Source organism: Echeneis naucrates, chromosome 7 (genome assembly GCF_900963305.1).
Source record: "Echeneis naucrates chromosome 7, fEcheNa1.1, whole genome shotgun sequence".
Lineage (NCBI taxonomy): Eukaryota > Metazoa > Chordata > Actinopteri > Carangiformes > Echeneidae > Echeneis > Echeneis naucrates.
The window spans coordinates 10,609,440-10,627,779 of NC_042517.1; the positions used below are offsets into that span (position 1 = coordinate 10,609,440).

Sequence of the window (18,340 nt, forward strand, 5' to 3'; positions counted from 1 at the left end):
TCTTCAAAGTGAAAGCACAGCCTGGCGCCAGTGACATGGCTGAGCACCTGCCAACGCATGCCAGTGTGAGAGTATACACAGTAATATGCATATATTTATACACACACAGACACTCAGAATTATTTCTTTACACAAAATGTGAAATGCCAGCATCTCCTTCCACAACTGGATTCGTCATGATTGTCTTCTCTTGACACATGGGTGGAATTTATATGAAATCTTACTTTAAAACAAGGCTTGGAGGAAAAAAACGGTTTCATTAAATTTGTGTTACAAGAATTTAGCCCAGTATGACAAAATTTTAACAGCTCATCTTGTCTGTCGGGGGACAACGTCAAAAGAGTAACTATTTTTTACTAGAACCAGACAGACCTGTCAAACCATTCCAAATACATTTTGCAGGTGCAGTCATGTTAAAGAGACATACTTAAGTAAATCATGAGGAGCTGTGGGGCAATTTTGCAGGCAAGGTGGAGAACTGATTGTCATGTGCAGGACTTTAGTTACTGCACTCATTTAAACACGCTCGGAGCCTCTGTGCACTCTGCAGCTTCAATCCTTCACACAGAGTTATTTATATTTTAAAAATATAAGCACCTAAATCTGCTGTTTACGGTTAAGAGGCTTTGACACAGCCATGTGCTTTGAATGGATGCTATGATATGAAACAGTTTCTTCCTTTTTTCAATACATGCTTATGTCAAATACCTGACCAGTTTGCACTTCACTTCTACAGCAAAAGAGACATACAAGTCCTGCACAGACAGTTTTAGTATCTTTGCCTTTACCTGCAGCAACTAGCTATCTGTTTTTGAGTATGAAGGACCTTGATTGTATAAAGATTTTACCTTTAGCCATTGACTAACATGCAGTATACGGGCACACAGTGTGAATGTACCTAATGTGTGAGTTATATAAATGGTGAGATGAGGCTCATGTCCTATTACCAGACTGCCTCTACAGTGAGAAACTTAATAAATTAAATGAATTTTAATTTCTAGCCGACAGAAATTCACTTCAGCTGCAGATTTTCTGGTGTCCTCTATTGTGACCAAAACATTATAGATGGTATGGGTGGTATTGTACTCATTTCCCTGCTGCACATAGCTGTTCTTCCTTAAACAAACCAGTCTTCAACTCGTCCACCTGAGGGCAGACCAGCATCCTGTGTGGTTTCTGAATAATGAGAAAACTTGTGTGTATTTTTGGCTGGAACTGGGACACACACACACACCAAAAATCTGTTTTTCTGTGCTAAGCTTCAATTCAAATGCATGAATTTTCCCCACTCGATCTGCTACAGTTTTTTTTTTTTTTTGGGGGGGGGGGAAACATAAAAAAATTACATAAAAAGAAAAAGAGTTCAAAAGCCCTGAAAAAAAACTGTAGAATTACTTTGACGATCCAATTGGCAAAAGAAATTTACTACTGAGACATATGTAGTGAATATTTTGCCAATATGTAAGCGTGGGAGAGTGTGGCTTCAAATGTACACCTTTAATTATAGAGCTCCCAACCAGCTGACTAGTATCGTAGTTATTTTGGCACATTCATCATCTTGCCAAAAACAGTGTCCACCATATAAAAGTGAAGTGATGTATTTGGCATCTGGTGTGTTTGGATCTTACCTATAACTCGGAGCTCAGCGTTGGTGAAAATTCGCCCATGCTTGTTCTCCGCCACACACTGGTACATGGCAATGTCAGCCAGATTCAAGCTACTGATCGTCAGCATTCCATTATTCACCTGAACTCTGTCCTGCTAGAGAGACACACACACACACACACACATTAATTTAACACAATGTGACTTGAAATGGATGCTGCTATGCTAACAAGACAACAAACACTAAATAGGCTTCGACAAGCTGAACAGTCAGCAGAAGGATTTTGTGGTGCTGCCTTTGGCATATAAATAGGGCCCAGTATGATCCAACAGCCAATTACGTCCTCTTCCGTGCTGGTACTATTGTTTAGACCTTAGTAGAAGTACACTCAGTACTTCTACTAAGTATACCATACTTTTGATCACACAGCTTTCATCACATGTGTCTTTACTTTGTCCTATTGTGCTTCATTATGGTATGGTTGTTATAGTTATTTTCTTTGGTCTCCACCAGCTGAAAAATATCTTTGACTTCACAACAGTGGGATTTTGCTGTTGCTCGGAAGGTACAATGGTATGCAGCGTGTTACCATTCTCTGTGGTTGCGCCACCACATAAAGTCATTTCACATTAAACATGCAGGCATTTGATCCACCTATAAAAATATTTCAAGGGAGACAAAATCTTCAGAGCTTACCATAAACGTACCATAAATGACCTCAGATTTATACCATTCTGGTGCTTCAAATGTCGTGTGATACAACACTGTGGTTGAGCCGTTAACAAATCTGACATTGATCCCTCAGAACTCCTGACAACTGTTTAGATAAAACTGCCATTGCATAATCAGAACAAAAGAGTAAAAGCATAATAGACTCTTTCTGCTGACATATAAGCAGGTTCAGCTTGATTGTATAGCAAAATACTAGTGCCGAAAGCAATTCAAAATGCCATAGTAAAATAAAATAATAGAGGATGGGCCATAACGCACAGAGTGGAAACTAAAATTCAGTAGGGTTTCCACACTGGTGGTGCATGAACTAAAATCTTTGTTGCTATATTTTGAATGCTCTATTGAATCTTAGAGAAAATGGCTGCCCTATGACCTGAGAGAGCTGGTGAGTAGATTAACAGAGCCAGACTTCTCAGTGCCTTCTGGATTACGAGCAGACCTTCTAGCATGGGCGTAGCTAGCATTACATGAGGGTGGGACAGGTCAAACAAACACATGAGTGATTCTTGTTGTGGAAACACAGAAACAATTACCGGTTAGTTGAATCTGTCAGGACAAAATGACACTTTTTACTTACTGAAAATCAAAATGGCCTCACAGAAGTCCCAGTGCCTCTGGTGTTAAAAAGCACTAAGGCTACTTTTTTATTTCACGTGATTGCTACGGCAGCTTTGACTGGTCTGTTTTTTGGTTGGCAGGGTCTTTGTTTGACATCCCAGCTCCCCAAACAATATGGACGTAAGGAGGTTTCTTTAAAAGAAGAGGACAGGAAGTCATGTCATCCCTTAAAGTCAGTTAATCTCGCCTAAGAAATTTATTTTGAGATGGTTCTGAATTTGTTCCCTTGGACCCAATGCTGTAATGAACAGATAGTCAGGTCGGGATGTCACTGGTCAATTTTTTGGTCCTCATTAGGATTCTGGTAGCGACATTCTAAAGAGTTGACTTTGTCATGTGGTTTTTATACTGGAAGCCCAATGAAATAAGTGTCACTGTAACTTATTCTGCTATGCTATTCAGTTTTCTGTGTTTCCTTAAAACTTGTGTCCATTTAATGTAAATACAATGACCAAGCCATCCAGTCTTTAGTCTTTTGTGATCACAGTTTTAGTTTTTCATTACATAGTAACGGCAGCAGTGACACACATAAGGACTTGCCTTATGCTGACCTCTTCTAAAAAAATACTTTGATATTGCTTTGAATAAAAGCAATATCATGACCATTACATTTTTTAATTTTTTGCACACTTCTTTATTTTTTTTATTTCTATATCTGGCACAGTAAAGTGTCTTTACAACGTTTGTGTGAGGTTTACTGTATTTTAATAGGTTCCACAGTTTTATTGTTCTGTTGTTTGTTGGGGGTCAATAAATAAGTAATGAAAGGACCATTAAAGAAGCTGCACTATTCCCGTAGTGGTTTATATATGCCTTGTTTAGAGCAACATTTGGAGTATTTACCTTAATTTAGACTAACTTGCCATCAGTGGCCAGTGTGATAATCAAAAGGCAACAACCAATTAACCTGGCGTAAGTTTTTGTTGACTTCAAACTCCATGGTCAATACTAATGCAATACACAGTTTCAAGACTGACTGTTCACTTCTTTTAAGAAATCTGTTTGATCTTTTTAAGGAAGATTATAAACAGTCCAATTAGTGTAACAACATTGTGACATACCAGGAGTTAATATGACAGCGCAGATCCAAGAGCCTTTTCAGGTGGTCAATTAGGACTATATATGGGCACTTATGTGATGTGATCATTCTGGAGAATGTCCCGGTCTAATTCAAGCTTTGGCCACACTTTCTAATCTCCTTGGGGGGGTTGATAATTGTAACACAGCTAATTTTCTGTGATCTTAATTGGCTCGCAATGACTATGTAACCCCTCATTGCTTAACAAAGCACTTAGACATTATCAAACGATGGCAGAAATCAGACCTCTGAGGAATTAGTCAGGAATATATAGCCAGATGCGGGTGGTCTTGTTCGCCACTAAGCATCACAGAGAGAGTGTTAGGTGTCAGAGAAAAAAAAATGTGCAGCAGGCAATGCTGTTTGTTCCTATACACGCTTTAGACTGTAATAAGACTAGCTGATTTAACTGCTCCTTTTGACCTTTACAGGGTTTTACACAGCTTTCAGTACCCTTTTTATAGTTGTGTCAATTTAAGTGTGGCAGCACTAGTTGTTCTTGCCCTTGATCTTTCCCATTGAGTGAGGCTGGACCTTTTAATGTCACTGACAAAGTAATCCAGAGGGTCCTGCTGCCAGTCTGTCTGTTGTCGAGAATCATTACAGCACTGCCACTTGAAAAGACAAGGACTTTCCCCTAACACTAGTCAGTGACACCGCTGACGATCTTCAAATGGTGCTGTTTCCGAGGGCCCTGCACACAGCGGGCAAGCGGCTGACCTGGCGTTAAAGCCCCTGCCAGCGAAGATCCAAGAGGATGGATGCCGCAGAGTCCAAGTGGAACGCAAGTCCCTAGATTTTCAGCCAGGACTGGATGCTGATATGTGTGTTCAATGGAAAAAGGATGAGGGAGACGGAGACAAAGCGAGCCTTAGCAACTTTGAATAGATAATAGATGGTTCCTTTTAGGTTACACAGTGCAAAGGGGGTGGGGGTGAAAGAGATGAAAGAGATCTGTGTGAGTGCAGGGATAGCTGCCACGCTACGCTCTACCCATTGCCCTGATAGGAAATCCTCAGTGACTTAGCAGTGTCTCTATCACAATCTCTTTAGCACTGGAGACAAATGGTGGCATTGGCCTGTTTTATGGCCATCATTAATTATGCTTGACTCTTCTCTGATACCAGCACTGTTTCAAGTTGTGCTATAAAAAGACAGATCATGGACAGAGTAACTCCTCGGAAGCCAGGTCTCTGACTTTTGAGGTCAAAGGTACAAAAGTCTGAGAAACGCACACCCTCACATATCTGAGTAAAAGGGGAGATGGTGCTGAAGTGGAAAAATGCAATGAGTATGAGTAGGTCCTTGTTTCGCCGGGGTGACATTTTGAAGTGACAGCCCTCCTCTGCGCCATTTAATTCCCTTGGAAGGGCCCCAAAATGAGATAGAGAGAGGAAAATCTGGGAGGAACAAAGCTTAAAGGAGAGGGAGAGAGAGCACAGAGAAGCTGAGATGAAGAGTGAGGGAGAGGGTGAGGAGGAATGATCCATTCTAATGAGGAATAACAAATGGCCCCTTTGGCCTTCCTCTCCTTCTACCTCTCTCTCTAGATTGCTGACCTTTGGGTTTGGAAATTGATTTACTGTTGCCGCTGTTGATGGTGGCATTTTGAAAATGGTAACACCCCACCTCATTAATATAGCTACATGTACAGAGAAGAAGTTACCTTGGCCCGACACCAAATAATTTTTTTTATCATTGTTATTTACAAAGCAAGAGCGGAGATGCACAGGTGGAGTGATAAGTGTTTCCTTTGCTCAAGAATGTGTGACAAATAGAGGAACTGACCTTTGTCTGTCTAAATTAACAAAATAACAGAGCCACCTACAACAAATTAGCCTATGCCTATTTATACAGATTTAATTTTTATTTACTCAACATGTAGAAATTGCAGGTAACTACTTCTGTGTCATAATGACAGTCCATTAGGTGCAACACTCTGTAATCTTCTTCAGTGTGCGTGCATTGATATGCAGCACTTAAAGTACCCTGCTCTCAGTCTTAGTAAGGGAAAACCAAACCACCTGCCCTGTAGACACGTTCAACAACAACAAAAAAAAAAACAACAAACAACTGGCCATACTTGGGCTCATTACCCAACACAAACACTGACTATCAATGAATACGATTCACTGGAGCTCTTCTTTATAGGCAGAAAACACATCTGAGTGGCACAATAACACAAAATAAGGCAAATTGCCTAAATGTAAAATGCATTTTGGATGATAAGGCATTTTTCACTCTCCTCAGAGAGAAGAGAATCAATGACAAAATTGAGACTATGAGATAGGAGAGATTGAGCGATAGATTGTAGAGTCCCGTCTTGATGACAGGCAGAAAACGGCCTCACTTTGGCTTCTTTGCAAAACACATACAAACAGCCTCCCCCGACACACACGCATTCACTTCTGATGCCAAATTTAGTCAAAAGCAAATACAGCCATATCAAAGTGGCATGTTCTTGCCAAGTACAAACCTATGAGTTGGAAACGATGCGCTTCTGAGCAAAATGAATTCAACAAACTGTGCAGCCTTGTGGGGTTTTGAATACTATGATATTTTCAGCCTTCATCTTAACATTAAATTACTCATCTTAATGCACTCAACCGCTTAAAGGCTGTTGTAACAGCAAAAAGTATTGACACAATACCATTTAAAAACATGGTGGCAGAAATGAGCCTTGCGGCTTTCAGCAGACATAATGAGACTGCTGACAGAGGAGTGCTATACACTTTCATGAGAGGGGGGTTGATTAAAGGTGGATAGCACAAATTAGCAGTGCTCATCTGATGTACCAACTCTTTCAACCGATTCTGTTATTACAATTTATTTATTATTATTATTATTATTTATTATTTTATTCCTTTTTTTTCCTAGCTCTCTATATTATAGGGAAATTCAATTTTAGTTTTTATTCATAAAAGTATTAAGAAAAGAGAGATCCCTGACCTCCATGGGGTCCAAAGGCTCTCCGTTCTTCAGCCAGCGGTACGTAGGTTTTGGCTTGGCACTGGCTTTGCATTCCCAGACCAGAGTATCATCAATGGTCTTCTGAACATCCTGAGGCTTCTCGGTCAAGTGAGGTGGAGCTGAAAGGTCACAAAGCACATACTGTAAATTAACACCTACACAAATGCCTTCACATTGCCAGTATGCAGCTTTAAATCAATGAACCAACCAATCGAGCAATTAGTTCAGTAAAGAAGCAACCATGCGCACAAATCATAAATTCATTTCTAATTAACCCAAAGCTGACCTCGACTTGAAAAATATATAAATAAAAAGAACTGCATGAGCTGCAGATTCAGACAATTGAAAAGTTGCAACTATTCCCACATAAGGTAAAGAGTAAACTTTTGTTTCAATCAGCTATATCAAAGCAAATCCTTAACAAGAAATTTAATGACCATGTTGTGATGTTTAAAATGAACTGGTAATAATTATCTTTAGCAATACAATTGATCACAGACTATATTTATTTACAATAGTGCTCCAACTGTCATATAAATGACAAGCACCTTATATCTGGCAACAGTATACGGAGATTTACAGGTCTTGTGAGGCACCCATATAAATACATGATGCCCTTCCAGGGTACAGGCAATTTGGCTGTGATACCGCAAAAATTTTAATCATGAGAGTGGAATTTATTTTTGTTGATTCAGTCTGATCCTTTATTTCACTTTTTTTTTCTGGGAAAATAGGAGCAGCATCTCAGTTGGAACAGTAGCTACAATATAAATAAAAATACTCAATTACAGGAAGCTAAATCAAGAGTTTTCCAAACAAAATAGAGTGGATACAAGAATGTGCATATTTAAATTGCTAATTATGTGCTCGGTGGACCCAAAAAGGTTTGTTTTGAGTGAGTTCGCCTGTCACATTCAGGTCAGAACAGTTGGTGTTTTGAAACAATGTGCCCGACAACGTAAAAGGCAAAATCATGAAGACAGCAGAAGACAGAAACATTCCTGCTAATGTAAAGATGACAACAGTTGTTGCAAATTAATGAATGTCCTTATTATTATTCTTTGTATTTCCTATCTTTGCCACCAGTGCTGCATGCATTTACCCATAAAGCATTTTACTTGGTAAGAATAAATTCTAATTTATGTAAGATTTAAAAAGCCTAGAGAAAAAAGACAACAGCTCCATATGCTAATTAAGATAATATTTTGTTATCAGAATGCTCTCCTTATGTTCTTTTCACAAAAAGTAATAGCATATATTTGGAGATGGGCAAACATTACTGAATTGAATATGCACTGTACAGACACAAAAGGTGTATGTCTCCCTGCACACAGTATTACAAATCGAATCGGATAGATACATAACTGAAGTGAAGGCGTGATGAAGGCAGTTTTTATACAAAACCAATCTGATCGTCTGTGAGCCCATTCAAATGCAGTCAACTGTGATACCATGATCTACATAAATCCCCAGGAACTACAGAAGGACAACTAAGTGGGAAATCAAAAGCAAAGTCACCCCTTATTGTTCCAGTGCACACTTTGGTTGGGTGTTGCAAACACGACATCCCAGTATTGATTCTTCTATTCTTCTGTAGAACTGATGGATGTCCCACAAGCACCTGTCTATGGCATCTTAAAATGAGATTACAGATTTTTATCACCTGGCGGCCAGCCAGGCCAGGAGGCTTTGAGATAAGACGAGACTTAAATCTTACAAGTCGAGACACAATTTCCCCACCGCTACAGTAGAGAAAAGGTATAGTGCCATGCAACAATGGACCAAGACAGGGATTGCACTAAGTTGTTGAAACATGGTGTTGTTTACAAAATGACCAAAATTAGATCATACTGTTGGCCCTGTGTTTGGGACCGTGACCTTGTCAAGATCCACTTCTCACTGTGCTCTATGAACAGGTAAAGTAAGGCATGTTTAATCCCCAGTCTACCCCCAAATACTGTAAGCATTTCATCTTACCCACAGGTGCTGAAAAAAAACCCTTTATTATCATTTCAAAGGCATCCTGCCTCACAGGAAAGAAAAATCTGGATTTGATGATTTCAGTTGAGTATATCCCTACAGGGCCTTGTAGGAAGACATCATCAGTGCATAAACTGCAAACTAATGGGGAGAAAAACTATAAAAATCCTTCATCAAGGGGCATTAAAAGCTTTCTCGGAATAAGGGCCATAAGTCCAGTGTTGGTGAGGAGAACAAAAATCACCTCTCCCTGAAAGGTGGTATAAATCTGTGCGCACTCCAGCCCATGTTAGCCGCTGACACAATAAAGATCGTGTCAGAAATGAACTACTGGTAATAGGTCAATTTACTGCCACATTCCAGTATATGATGCAGTTATATATGAGTTCTAATAAAAGCTACAGATGTATGACAACAAATAAAACTTTTTTTGTTGGACTCACACCAAAGCTACCCTGGATTCTGCAACACATTCAATCAGACTTGGTATTAGTGAACTTTTAAGGCTATGAATCAATGGGTAGAAGATTTGGTGAGAGGCTATAAATGTACATATGTTAGCGAAATGGCTGACAGACTGAAGGCAGAACATATTTTCTGGTTCCCTTGCAAGAAGGGTGAACTAAGTTAAGTTTTAGATCAAAGTCAGCAAAACCATCCTCCTACTTACCATAGAAAGACAGCTTTCCTTTCACCGAATTTCTTCCTCTGCTGTTTTCAGCTACACATTCATATATCCCGACATCTTCCTGCTGGAAGTATGGGATCTCTAAAACTCCAATGGCTTTATTTATGTCCACCTTCCTGCCAAAAGAAGCGCCATCCACTCGTCTCCAGCTGATGCTTGGCACTGGGCTAAAGGTATGAAAACAAAACACACACAGCAAGGCCATGAAAAGCAAAGTGCTCCTCAGGGTTGATTTATCCAGAGATTTAGTTCGACTGAAGACATCATATGATAAGAATTAATGTTCCAAAACACTCTCATGTCAACATCAAATCCAAGAAAAAAAATGTACATGCGGAATCTGTTGTTCTCTAAATCATTTCACAAGGGTTTCCATGCATTACCATGCACCTTAGATTGGAGCAGCAAACAACAAATGGCATAGTTATGACTGTGGCACAATAATACACAGTGGGACGTACTTTCCAAGCGCAAAACATTCCAGTTTGACAGTTGAGCTCTTAGCGACAGGAACAATTTCAGGGAACTGAACTTCGATTTTTGGCTCATATTCACCCATCACACCTGGATTTACAAAGAGAAACACAAAATTGATGCCACGTACATCTGAAAGGATTGCTTTCAGTTTAAAGCCTGAAAAGGTCACAAAGAAACAGAACCAAAACAAAGTTTAGGCTATGTTTGTGTGAACGAAAAAGAAATTGTGATTTATTTTGGATTTATTTTAGACTCTGGGGTTTGGGGGCAAGACCTATTTGTAGCATTTCTGACCACCGATGGGACTGTTATCGAAAATACAAACTCGTATTACACTCATTTGTCATTCATCTAAATTTTCACCAAACATCTACGAAGCACAGTTGCAAGCCTATTTGGCAAAAAAAGAAAAATGTGAAATGTGCAGTTGGTCATTGCCTCATGAGGTCACACCAGTCCTCTCAGGTTTTCCTTTTTCAAACCGGTCTGCCAGATAAAAGAAAAAACTTTGATGGTCTGATTGGACCAGACTGTTTTACCAAGAGACTCATCGCTCTATTGGGCATACTGGGCAGCAAACACACGCAGGCTGTTTACATTGGGGAAATTTTGCTAACTGTCTAGCTTATCTTGTACTTGCTATAACAGAAAACTTCTTGTTTTAAGCCAAATCACAGACACAAACGGGGAACAGATGATTCTCTTGGCTGGCAGCATCTAACAGCAGCTGGCTGAACACTGATTTTGCCAGCTAAAAGTTTCACTTCTTAAAAAGTTATCTTTAAAGGCTATGGATAATTAAAGTCACTTTGTTTGCAATGTATCAAATTTTAATTACTCAAGTAAAAACTAATCATCTATCTGCCTTTGCTCAGTGCTCCCCCTATGGTACTGTAAGGGTGTGTTCTCATACCATCAACCCGCAGCACCAGTGGTGTTGGTGGCCCTTGCACACTGCGTTTAGTGACTGTATTGGTGACTACGCAAGTGTAGTTCCCCACATCAGAGGGTTCCACTTTAGCAATGTAGAGGTTGCCAGTCTTCTGGGACACAAATCTCCGTGTGTCCTGAGTGACAAATGATGGGTACTCATTGAAGATCCACGTGAAGGTGAGCTCTGTGAACAAAGTCAGGAAGAAAGGCAGTGAGAGTCGCAGGAGCCAAGTCAAAGAAACAAACTGCATTTATGCATCATCTTCAACCATATAAGGATCTTGTGCACTCCATCAGCAGTCTCCTGTTTGAGTGCATGCCTTAGATATAAAAGAATTAGTGGATGTCCCAGGTTGCCTTCCATTATTGAAAAAACTATTCATAATTGAATAACAATAGCTTACTCACTGTTGGATAGATGCAGGGTTCACTATCTTATGTGCTCATGCTTAGGCCATGATTGACTAGCTTTTCAGGGATTTACAGGCAAATATTTACAAGCTTGACTTGAAGGTCTGATGAAGATATGAGAAGTTGGTGTTTAAATAACTAAATATGGAGCAGCAGTAAGAGACCCTTTGAGGTGTTGGAGAAGCCTGCATGTGTGGGGACTCAGGTACCTCTGAGACCACCAAAAAAAAAAAAAAAACCACAATCAAGAGTGTACTTTGAGTTATCTGTGAATGTGAAGGTTTATCAAAAACAGCAACACTGCATTGCTGTTTATAGGATGATTTGACAGGAAACAGGAAAAGACCTGAATGAATCTAACTGGCAACCACAGAACTTTGCCAGATTAGATTGTAAAAAAACAATATTTGCTTTTCTTGCCAGAATCTTTTAACTTCTGTGTTCCTACACATTTTTAATACTTGTTTCTGCATAAGACCGTATTTTAAACACTGAGACAGTGATTGTTAAAAACAAACAAACAAGCAACTCCCTTTGTGGCTGCCATGTAGCAGCTAAGGACTGTAAATAGGCCCTGAAGCTGCATTTTATGCATAAAAAACCTGGTGTAATACCCAATAAAAGCTATATTTCACTGCTCAGGTTATTCAGTATGATAACATCGAGTCTACTATTCATCATCGATGATAACAAGTTTCTGTGAAAGACTCCCAGTACTATCAACCAAATGGAGTGTAGTCAGAGAAGCTTTGCACTAACAATCAGCGACATTATAAAAAACGAATGATGGTGTTTTGACATATTGACACAAAGATAGATTGCTCTGGACCATATTGCATCCCTGTCCCAAAAGCAATCTTGGCCGTTCGTAAAAACTTGTCTAAGCGATGACTCTGCACTACAGTACAGGGAATAACTGAGACATGAATCGGACACTCATCTACTGACTCAGTATTCTTCATTTCTGCTCAACGATGTATGACATTTGACATATTACTGCAAGCCTTGTAAAGACGACACACACAAATCTTGTTGTGAAGTACTGTACATGTGAGGATGTTTTTTTTTTTGCACCAAGTAAACACTGAGGGGTTTTTTCTTTTAATTGCCAATGATGCCCGTGTTTCCTACTTCCTAGCCATGATTACATTTTAAAGGTAATTATGTTTGAAACTTGATGACAATTAAATTAGTCTAAACACACTTACGTTTTATTTCATATGGCTGCTTAAAATCTGCATTTATTAATAGGTACACTTTAAAGCAATGACATTTGAAAACAACTTAATATTTTGTATGGTGGGCTTTTTCACTTTGTAGCAAAGATGTAAGTTAGAAGATGATTACCACCTCTGTTCGGAATTAGAGATATGAAATATACACGTTAATTAATGAGCTCCAGATAAGATGATATGTTAAATATTTTATCAACTTTTGTCAAAACCACTCCAGGTATTTTAAGTCTTTTACACAGAGACTTACTTTAAATATCTGTTGCTTTTGACTAACATTAAAAGGCCTGAGGGGAGAAATACTCATCGAATTCCCAACAGGGCAGACAAAAGGTGTCAGCTACTCCCAAAGTGTTGAACAAGAATTTTCCAAAACCGAATTGCACGGTGGATATTTCTTGCCGTTTCCCCTGCCAAGATCTGAGTGTCTGCAACTTCGATCAGCTCTGATTTCTTAGCTTGATCCATCAGACCCACGAACAGGAAGAGCTGTAATATCCTGCTCTCCGCTAAATAATACATCCCAGCTCTCATCCTTGCAAGGTTATTCATATTTAATGTCTGTTTTTGAAACAATACCTTCTAAAGCTGCAGGGCATGATGAACTGAAACAACAGCAAATAAAAGGTTACTAATTGGTTAGTTAGAGATTAATGGTGAGAAACGGGAAGCAGGAAATAGGAAGTGGAAAGCATCAGTGTTTGTACTTGATGATTTGACTTGAGAGCCTTCTGTGGATGGACAGTAATGGAATAATGCAATCGTGAGTGACAGTGAGTGGCAGATTTTCATTGTGGTTCCATTTAGCCCTTGTATAATGAACAGGCAGCATTGATTCCCCCTTAATGATCTGAGAGGAGAGAGAAGTGGAACATGACAGACCAAGGGCATATTGTATCCAGAGAGGGTTTTTGCACGAGTGTGTATTGTATCACGGAAAAGTCGACGCAGGACTTGTGTCCAAGTTTGTACTAACATGTCCATTCCCAGGACAGCAACAGCCATTAACCTATCTGTATTCATAACACACAACAAGTTCGCTCTATAAAATGGCTTAGGTCACAGCCACGGAAAAAATGCCTGCAGGCTGTGTGTGCTGTTTCTAGCCAGCGAGCAGCGTCTGTTTTGGGGCAGATGCACTTGATAAAGAGAACAAGAGATTTCAGACTTGAGTAAATCTAAAAGGCTTGTTTCCATTAGCGAAAGGAGGTCAGGTGCATTAGTTCCCAAGCTATAGTCATTCAGACCGTCTTGGAGCAAAAGAAAACACGTAGACTGACACTAATGCAAAATAAAACGCAGATCCACATCTGATGCAAATACAGTGAGGGAACACTGCTGGAACTCTTTCTGGATACTTGACAATATTTTGGTCTTTCTCTGGGTGAAACTTTCAAAGGTTTTAGATCGTCCTGGGCCACAGCAAACTACTTCCTGCAGGTGTATAGGGACTTTTCAGGTATTGTGAAAATAAAATGATGGCTTCTTGAATCATGTATGGGATATTGAAAGACTTAAAAGGGGAGATGAGGCAGATTCTTGTCCAAGACGCATTGTGCTGTGCATAATTTGTGTCCTGTCACCATTTATGGGAGCATCTTATATTAATGTCCATCTCTGCTTGAGATATTGTTTTGACACTAAAAATCCTTTTATTTTACTTTAACACAATTTCTCTTATATATATATATATATATAAATATAAATACTGTATTTGTTGTTGGGGCCAAATAAGGACAAAAAAAAGAAAGGGACTGTAACGTGTATGTGGGGGTGTGTGTGTTTCCTGCTAAACGGCATTTAACCAAAATCTAGATGAATGCAGCCTTACCAAAGCAGACCAGATTTTCAGCAAAGATGTCAGAAAATTGCATATGATTCATCCCAAAGCACATCTCAACCTCTTTACCATCTCCATCAATAAGCATAATCTACTATGGCAGTTTCTGAAAATATTGTGAGAAAATGGATCATTTTCGGCGATGTGCTCAGTCGCCAGAGAACAGACATGATCCATCACAATAAGAAGCAATGAAGAGGCTGCAAATAAAAGGAGCCTGTACGTTACTCAGCTGGACAAAAGCAAACCCTGTGTGCTGTGCGTATTTGATATGAGAAAAACAGCAGGGGACCAAACTGACCCACTTTCAATAAATTTTAACAAGATTAGTAATTATTCATCCTTTACTTAAATATCATCAACAGTTCCTGTAGAAAGCACAGAATATTCAAAGGGCCTGTATTCACAAAGTCACACTAAAAATAACACCTCAATCTGGGAGAAGTTAGGAGCAGTTGGGAAGATTTACTTGGACAGTATCACAAATATGAAAAAGGAAACTTTAAAAAATACAGAAAAACCAAAGATACGACTAAATAATGAAGGAATAATGATGTCGTAGAGCTTTCTGCTACAACGTCTGACCCACAATTATATAAGTAGTAGTATTGTTCTCTTGTATGGTTTTATTTCTCAGTGTTATAAACGTTATTATTGTTATTATTATCATTATTATTATTATTGCTTTTGTTGTTATTATGCCACAGCAGAATTTTGCACATGCATTTCATCCATGCAAAACAACCTTTCCTCAACCAATCAATTTGGCTCTCGCATGTTGGAGCTTCATTTTTTATTTTCCCGAATAAAAGGTGGTCTTTGTGGATAGGACTGAAGAGAAAACCTTTAGAAACAAACTTCATAATTGCACTGAATGGTAAGATAAAATGCACAGTGAATGCAGACACTGATGCATTACATCTGACTGTGAATCATCATCAACAACATTCATTTCTGCCTCATTGTCTCTCAGTTTTACTTCTTAGTGTCACCAAGTCATTTCAACAGTATGTTGAACAGCCTGTTGCAACAGCTAAGCAGGAAAAATATTGAAAAAAAAAAACAAACAAAAACCTGCAGCTGTCAGTCAATGGCTCACTGTCACAGATTGTGACATGCTCATTACACAACTGCCGTTATGAAAAATCATCTGTGTAATATGTGATATTAATCATCCAGACAACGTACACAGTACATATATCGTTCGGATTGCTTCCGCTCCAGCAAGAATATGGAAAAGTTTTCGTTTATTTCAAAATTGGTGGGGAACGTTTCATTCTTATTTAACCCAATAATGTTTACTGGTATAAGTGACTGTGACATTTAGCTGCCTGGCTCAGATTGAGATGACTGTGAGGGACTCTATGGTTCTGCCTAAACACATTGTTCCAAAGGGAGAGGAATGTGCAGGCCCAGAGGTCATGATTTGAGTTGTCCTCAATTATCCAAGTTCATTATTTGGCTATTTGTTGTTATTTAGTGTCAGTTTATACTTTGTATAGTAAACATCTACTCTGGACATGTCTGGACATGATTTATTTACAAGGTATATTCATGTTCACCTTGTAGATAAATAAAAATATAATGAAATACAAGTTAAAATGCGACAGTTTCGTGTCACATCACTTGTCATTAGCCCATTCATTTAATGTACTATGAGGAGTACACTAACATTAATGGGCATATATTTCTATGATCTATAAGAAAGTCAGACCAGAACTGTGGCTAATCAACTAATGGAACAAATGGGAGACACAGGAAACATTTCCTATCTGCACTAATCAAATCTAAAATAAAAAAACTATCTTCTATTTGATTAGAGGGGGGATTTACTCGAATGACATTGTGAGACAATGTGGCAGTGGCAACTATTCGGCATGTATTTCCTCCACATTTTAGATAGTTAAACAATGATTTGCCTTCATTTTATATGTGAATGCAGCTATCATTCTCTCTGTAATATCAGGTAGAGGCCTTGCATCAGACTGACAGATATGGGCCAGGTGTAATGCAACAGTGTGGGTTACTGACAGCAACCCCTCCAGGACTCCAGTCCAAAATCATCAGTGTCATGCCAGATGGGGGTCCAAAGGGAGTTTGGGGCCCATAGAAAAAGAACCGAGTTTTTGCAGCAAACAACAGACAAGATAAACATGAATTATTAAACAGAATTATAGAATGAATTAATTTACATTCCTGTAAAGAGAAAAACATCAAGACCCAGATATCATATCTCTAATGATTTATTCAAATCTTTACCCAAACACACTGCGGCATCTTTGTAAACATTTGTAATTTTGTCGAATATGCAAGAGAACTGTTACAACAAAGGAGCTGAATTTCTTGAACACAGTCCAGCATCAGATCAGGGGAATCTTCTCAATGTTATGAAAATGAGTTTATGTAGAGAGATTTGATTTTTATCCTAATCTACACTAATAGTGTCCTAAAATCCCCACATTGCACTGGAGCGCAAAGGACTTCTGTTAAAAGGGGAAAAAACAAAATTCATCACAGATTTTTACAAAAAGAATTTCAGAGAGGATCCACATAATTAGGAGATGAGTTACAAAACTTTTTAAATGGCACACACAGTCAAGTTTCTCACAGTGGTGAAACTCCCACCTGCTGATCATGTAAATAAACAAATAAATAAATAAATTAAAAATCATTCAACACCTTCTGTCATCTCCTGATCCAAGAAGCAGCAATCCTGATCAAATTCCTCTGTCCTTATTCTCCTGTAAAACTAATTTTCACAAATCTAAGAGCAAAACCTTCTTAACCTAACCTAATATCTGTCAAGAAAACAAGCTACTCATTATATATTTATCTGTTTGCCATTCTGTACCTGGTACATCTTGTTCATTTCACATTTTCATTAAGATTAAATCACATTTTAAGTCAATGTCTCAGTTTGCAAAAGAAGTATAAAGGTTGTTCTTATACATTAGGAATACAAAATAAACGAATGGATTCTCATAATAATGGCTCCTACCAAAATCTACTGAAATTCATCAGAGGTAGCAAAAGTACTCATATTCTGTACTTAAGTAGAAGTACAAATACCTGTGTAAAAAAAATACTCTGGTAAAAGTAGAAATACTAATTCAACTCCTTTACTCAAGTAAAGGAAAGAAAGTAAAGGCTCTGAAATGTACTTTCAAAGTAAAAATAAAAAGCAAAAATGAATTTTTGCCGTTAATGAAACACAATACATCCTCCTGGTAATTTCTGCTCCAGTACAAGTTCTCGGTTCTGTCTCTACCGTCCCCTCACTCACTCGACTTCTTCCCACAGTTACCTGCCCCCCCCCCCCTTCTTCTCCCTCTTTCCCTCTCAACTTGGTCACGTCTTTTACGTACGCTTTTACGTCATGTCGTCATCTGTGGAGGTTTAAAAAATAAATAAATAAATAAAAAGAAATAGCGAGCCTTTTTTTACAGTGCAAGGAGAAGAAGGTACGTAACGTAGGGAGTAAAAGTAAGAAGTGGTCAGAGAAATAAATACAGATACCAGATACCTGAAAAATCTAATTGAGCACAATCACGAAATATTTGTACTTCATTATTTGTCACCTCTGAAATTCATTATTTGTACACCTGCACCTCCACTATGAAAAACTAACTTGCTGACTAATGTATAGATAGTATATAAATCCCTTACAGCATACAACACTAAGCCATACATGTATGATTTAATTAATTATGTATAATCAACTTTGGTGCTCATTAAACATTAACCGATCAAGACTATTTTCTGGACTCAAAGATGA

At 38.6% G+C, this 18,340-nt stretch overlaps 1 protein-coding gene across 2 annotated transcripts in view; it reads right to left on the reverse strand.

Moving 5' to 3' along the window:
• The window catches only part of cntn3a.1 (contactin 3a, tandem duplicate 1), a 57,828-nt gene that overhangs the window by 19,533 nt on the left and 19,955 nt on the right, over positions 1 to 18,340 (reverse strand). The window contains exons 5-9 of one of the 2 annotated variants that reach the window (XM_029506130.1): positions 11,063 to 11,266; positions 10,134 to 10,236; positions 9,655 to 9,839; positions 6,984 to 7,123; positions 1,629 to 1,758 (exon numbers count right to left, since the gene is read on the reverse strand). In XM_029506130.1, coding sequence (XP_029361990.1) covers positions 1,629 to 1,758; positions 6,984 to 7,123; positions 9,655 to 9,839; positions 10,134 to 10,236; positions 11,063 to 11,266 — 762 coding nt within the window. Of the gene's footprint in view, positions 1 to 1,628; positions 1,762 to 6,983; positions 7,124 to 9,654; positions 9,840 to 10,133; positions 10,237 to 11,062; positions 11,267 to 18,340 lie in introns of both variants that reach the window. The other variant, XM_029506129.1, reaches the window with a different exon arrangement.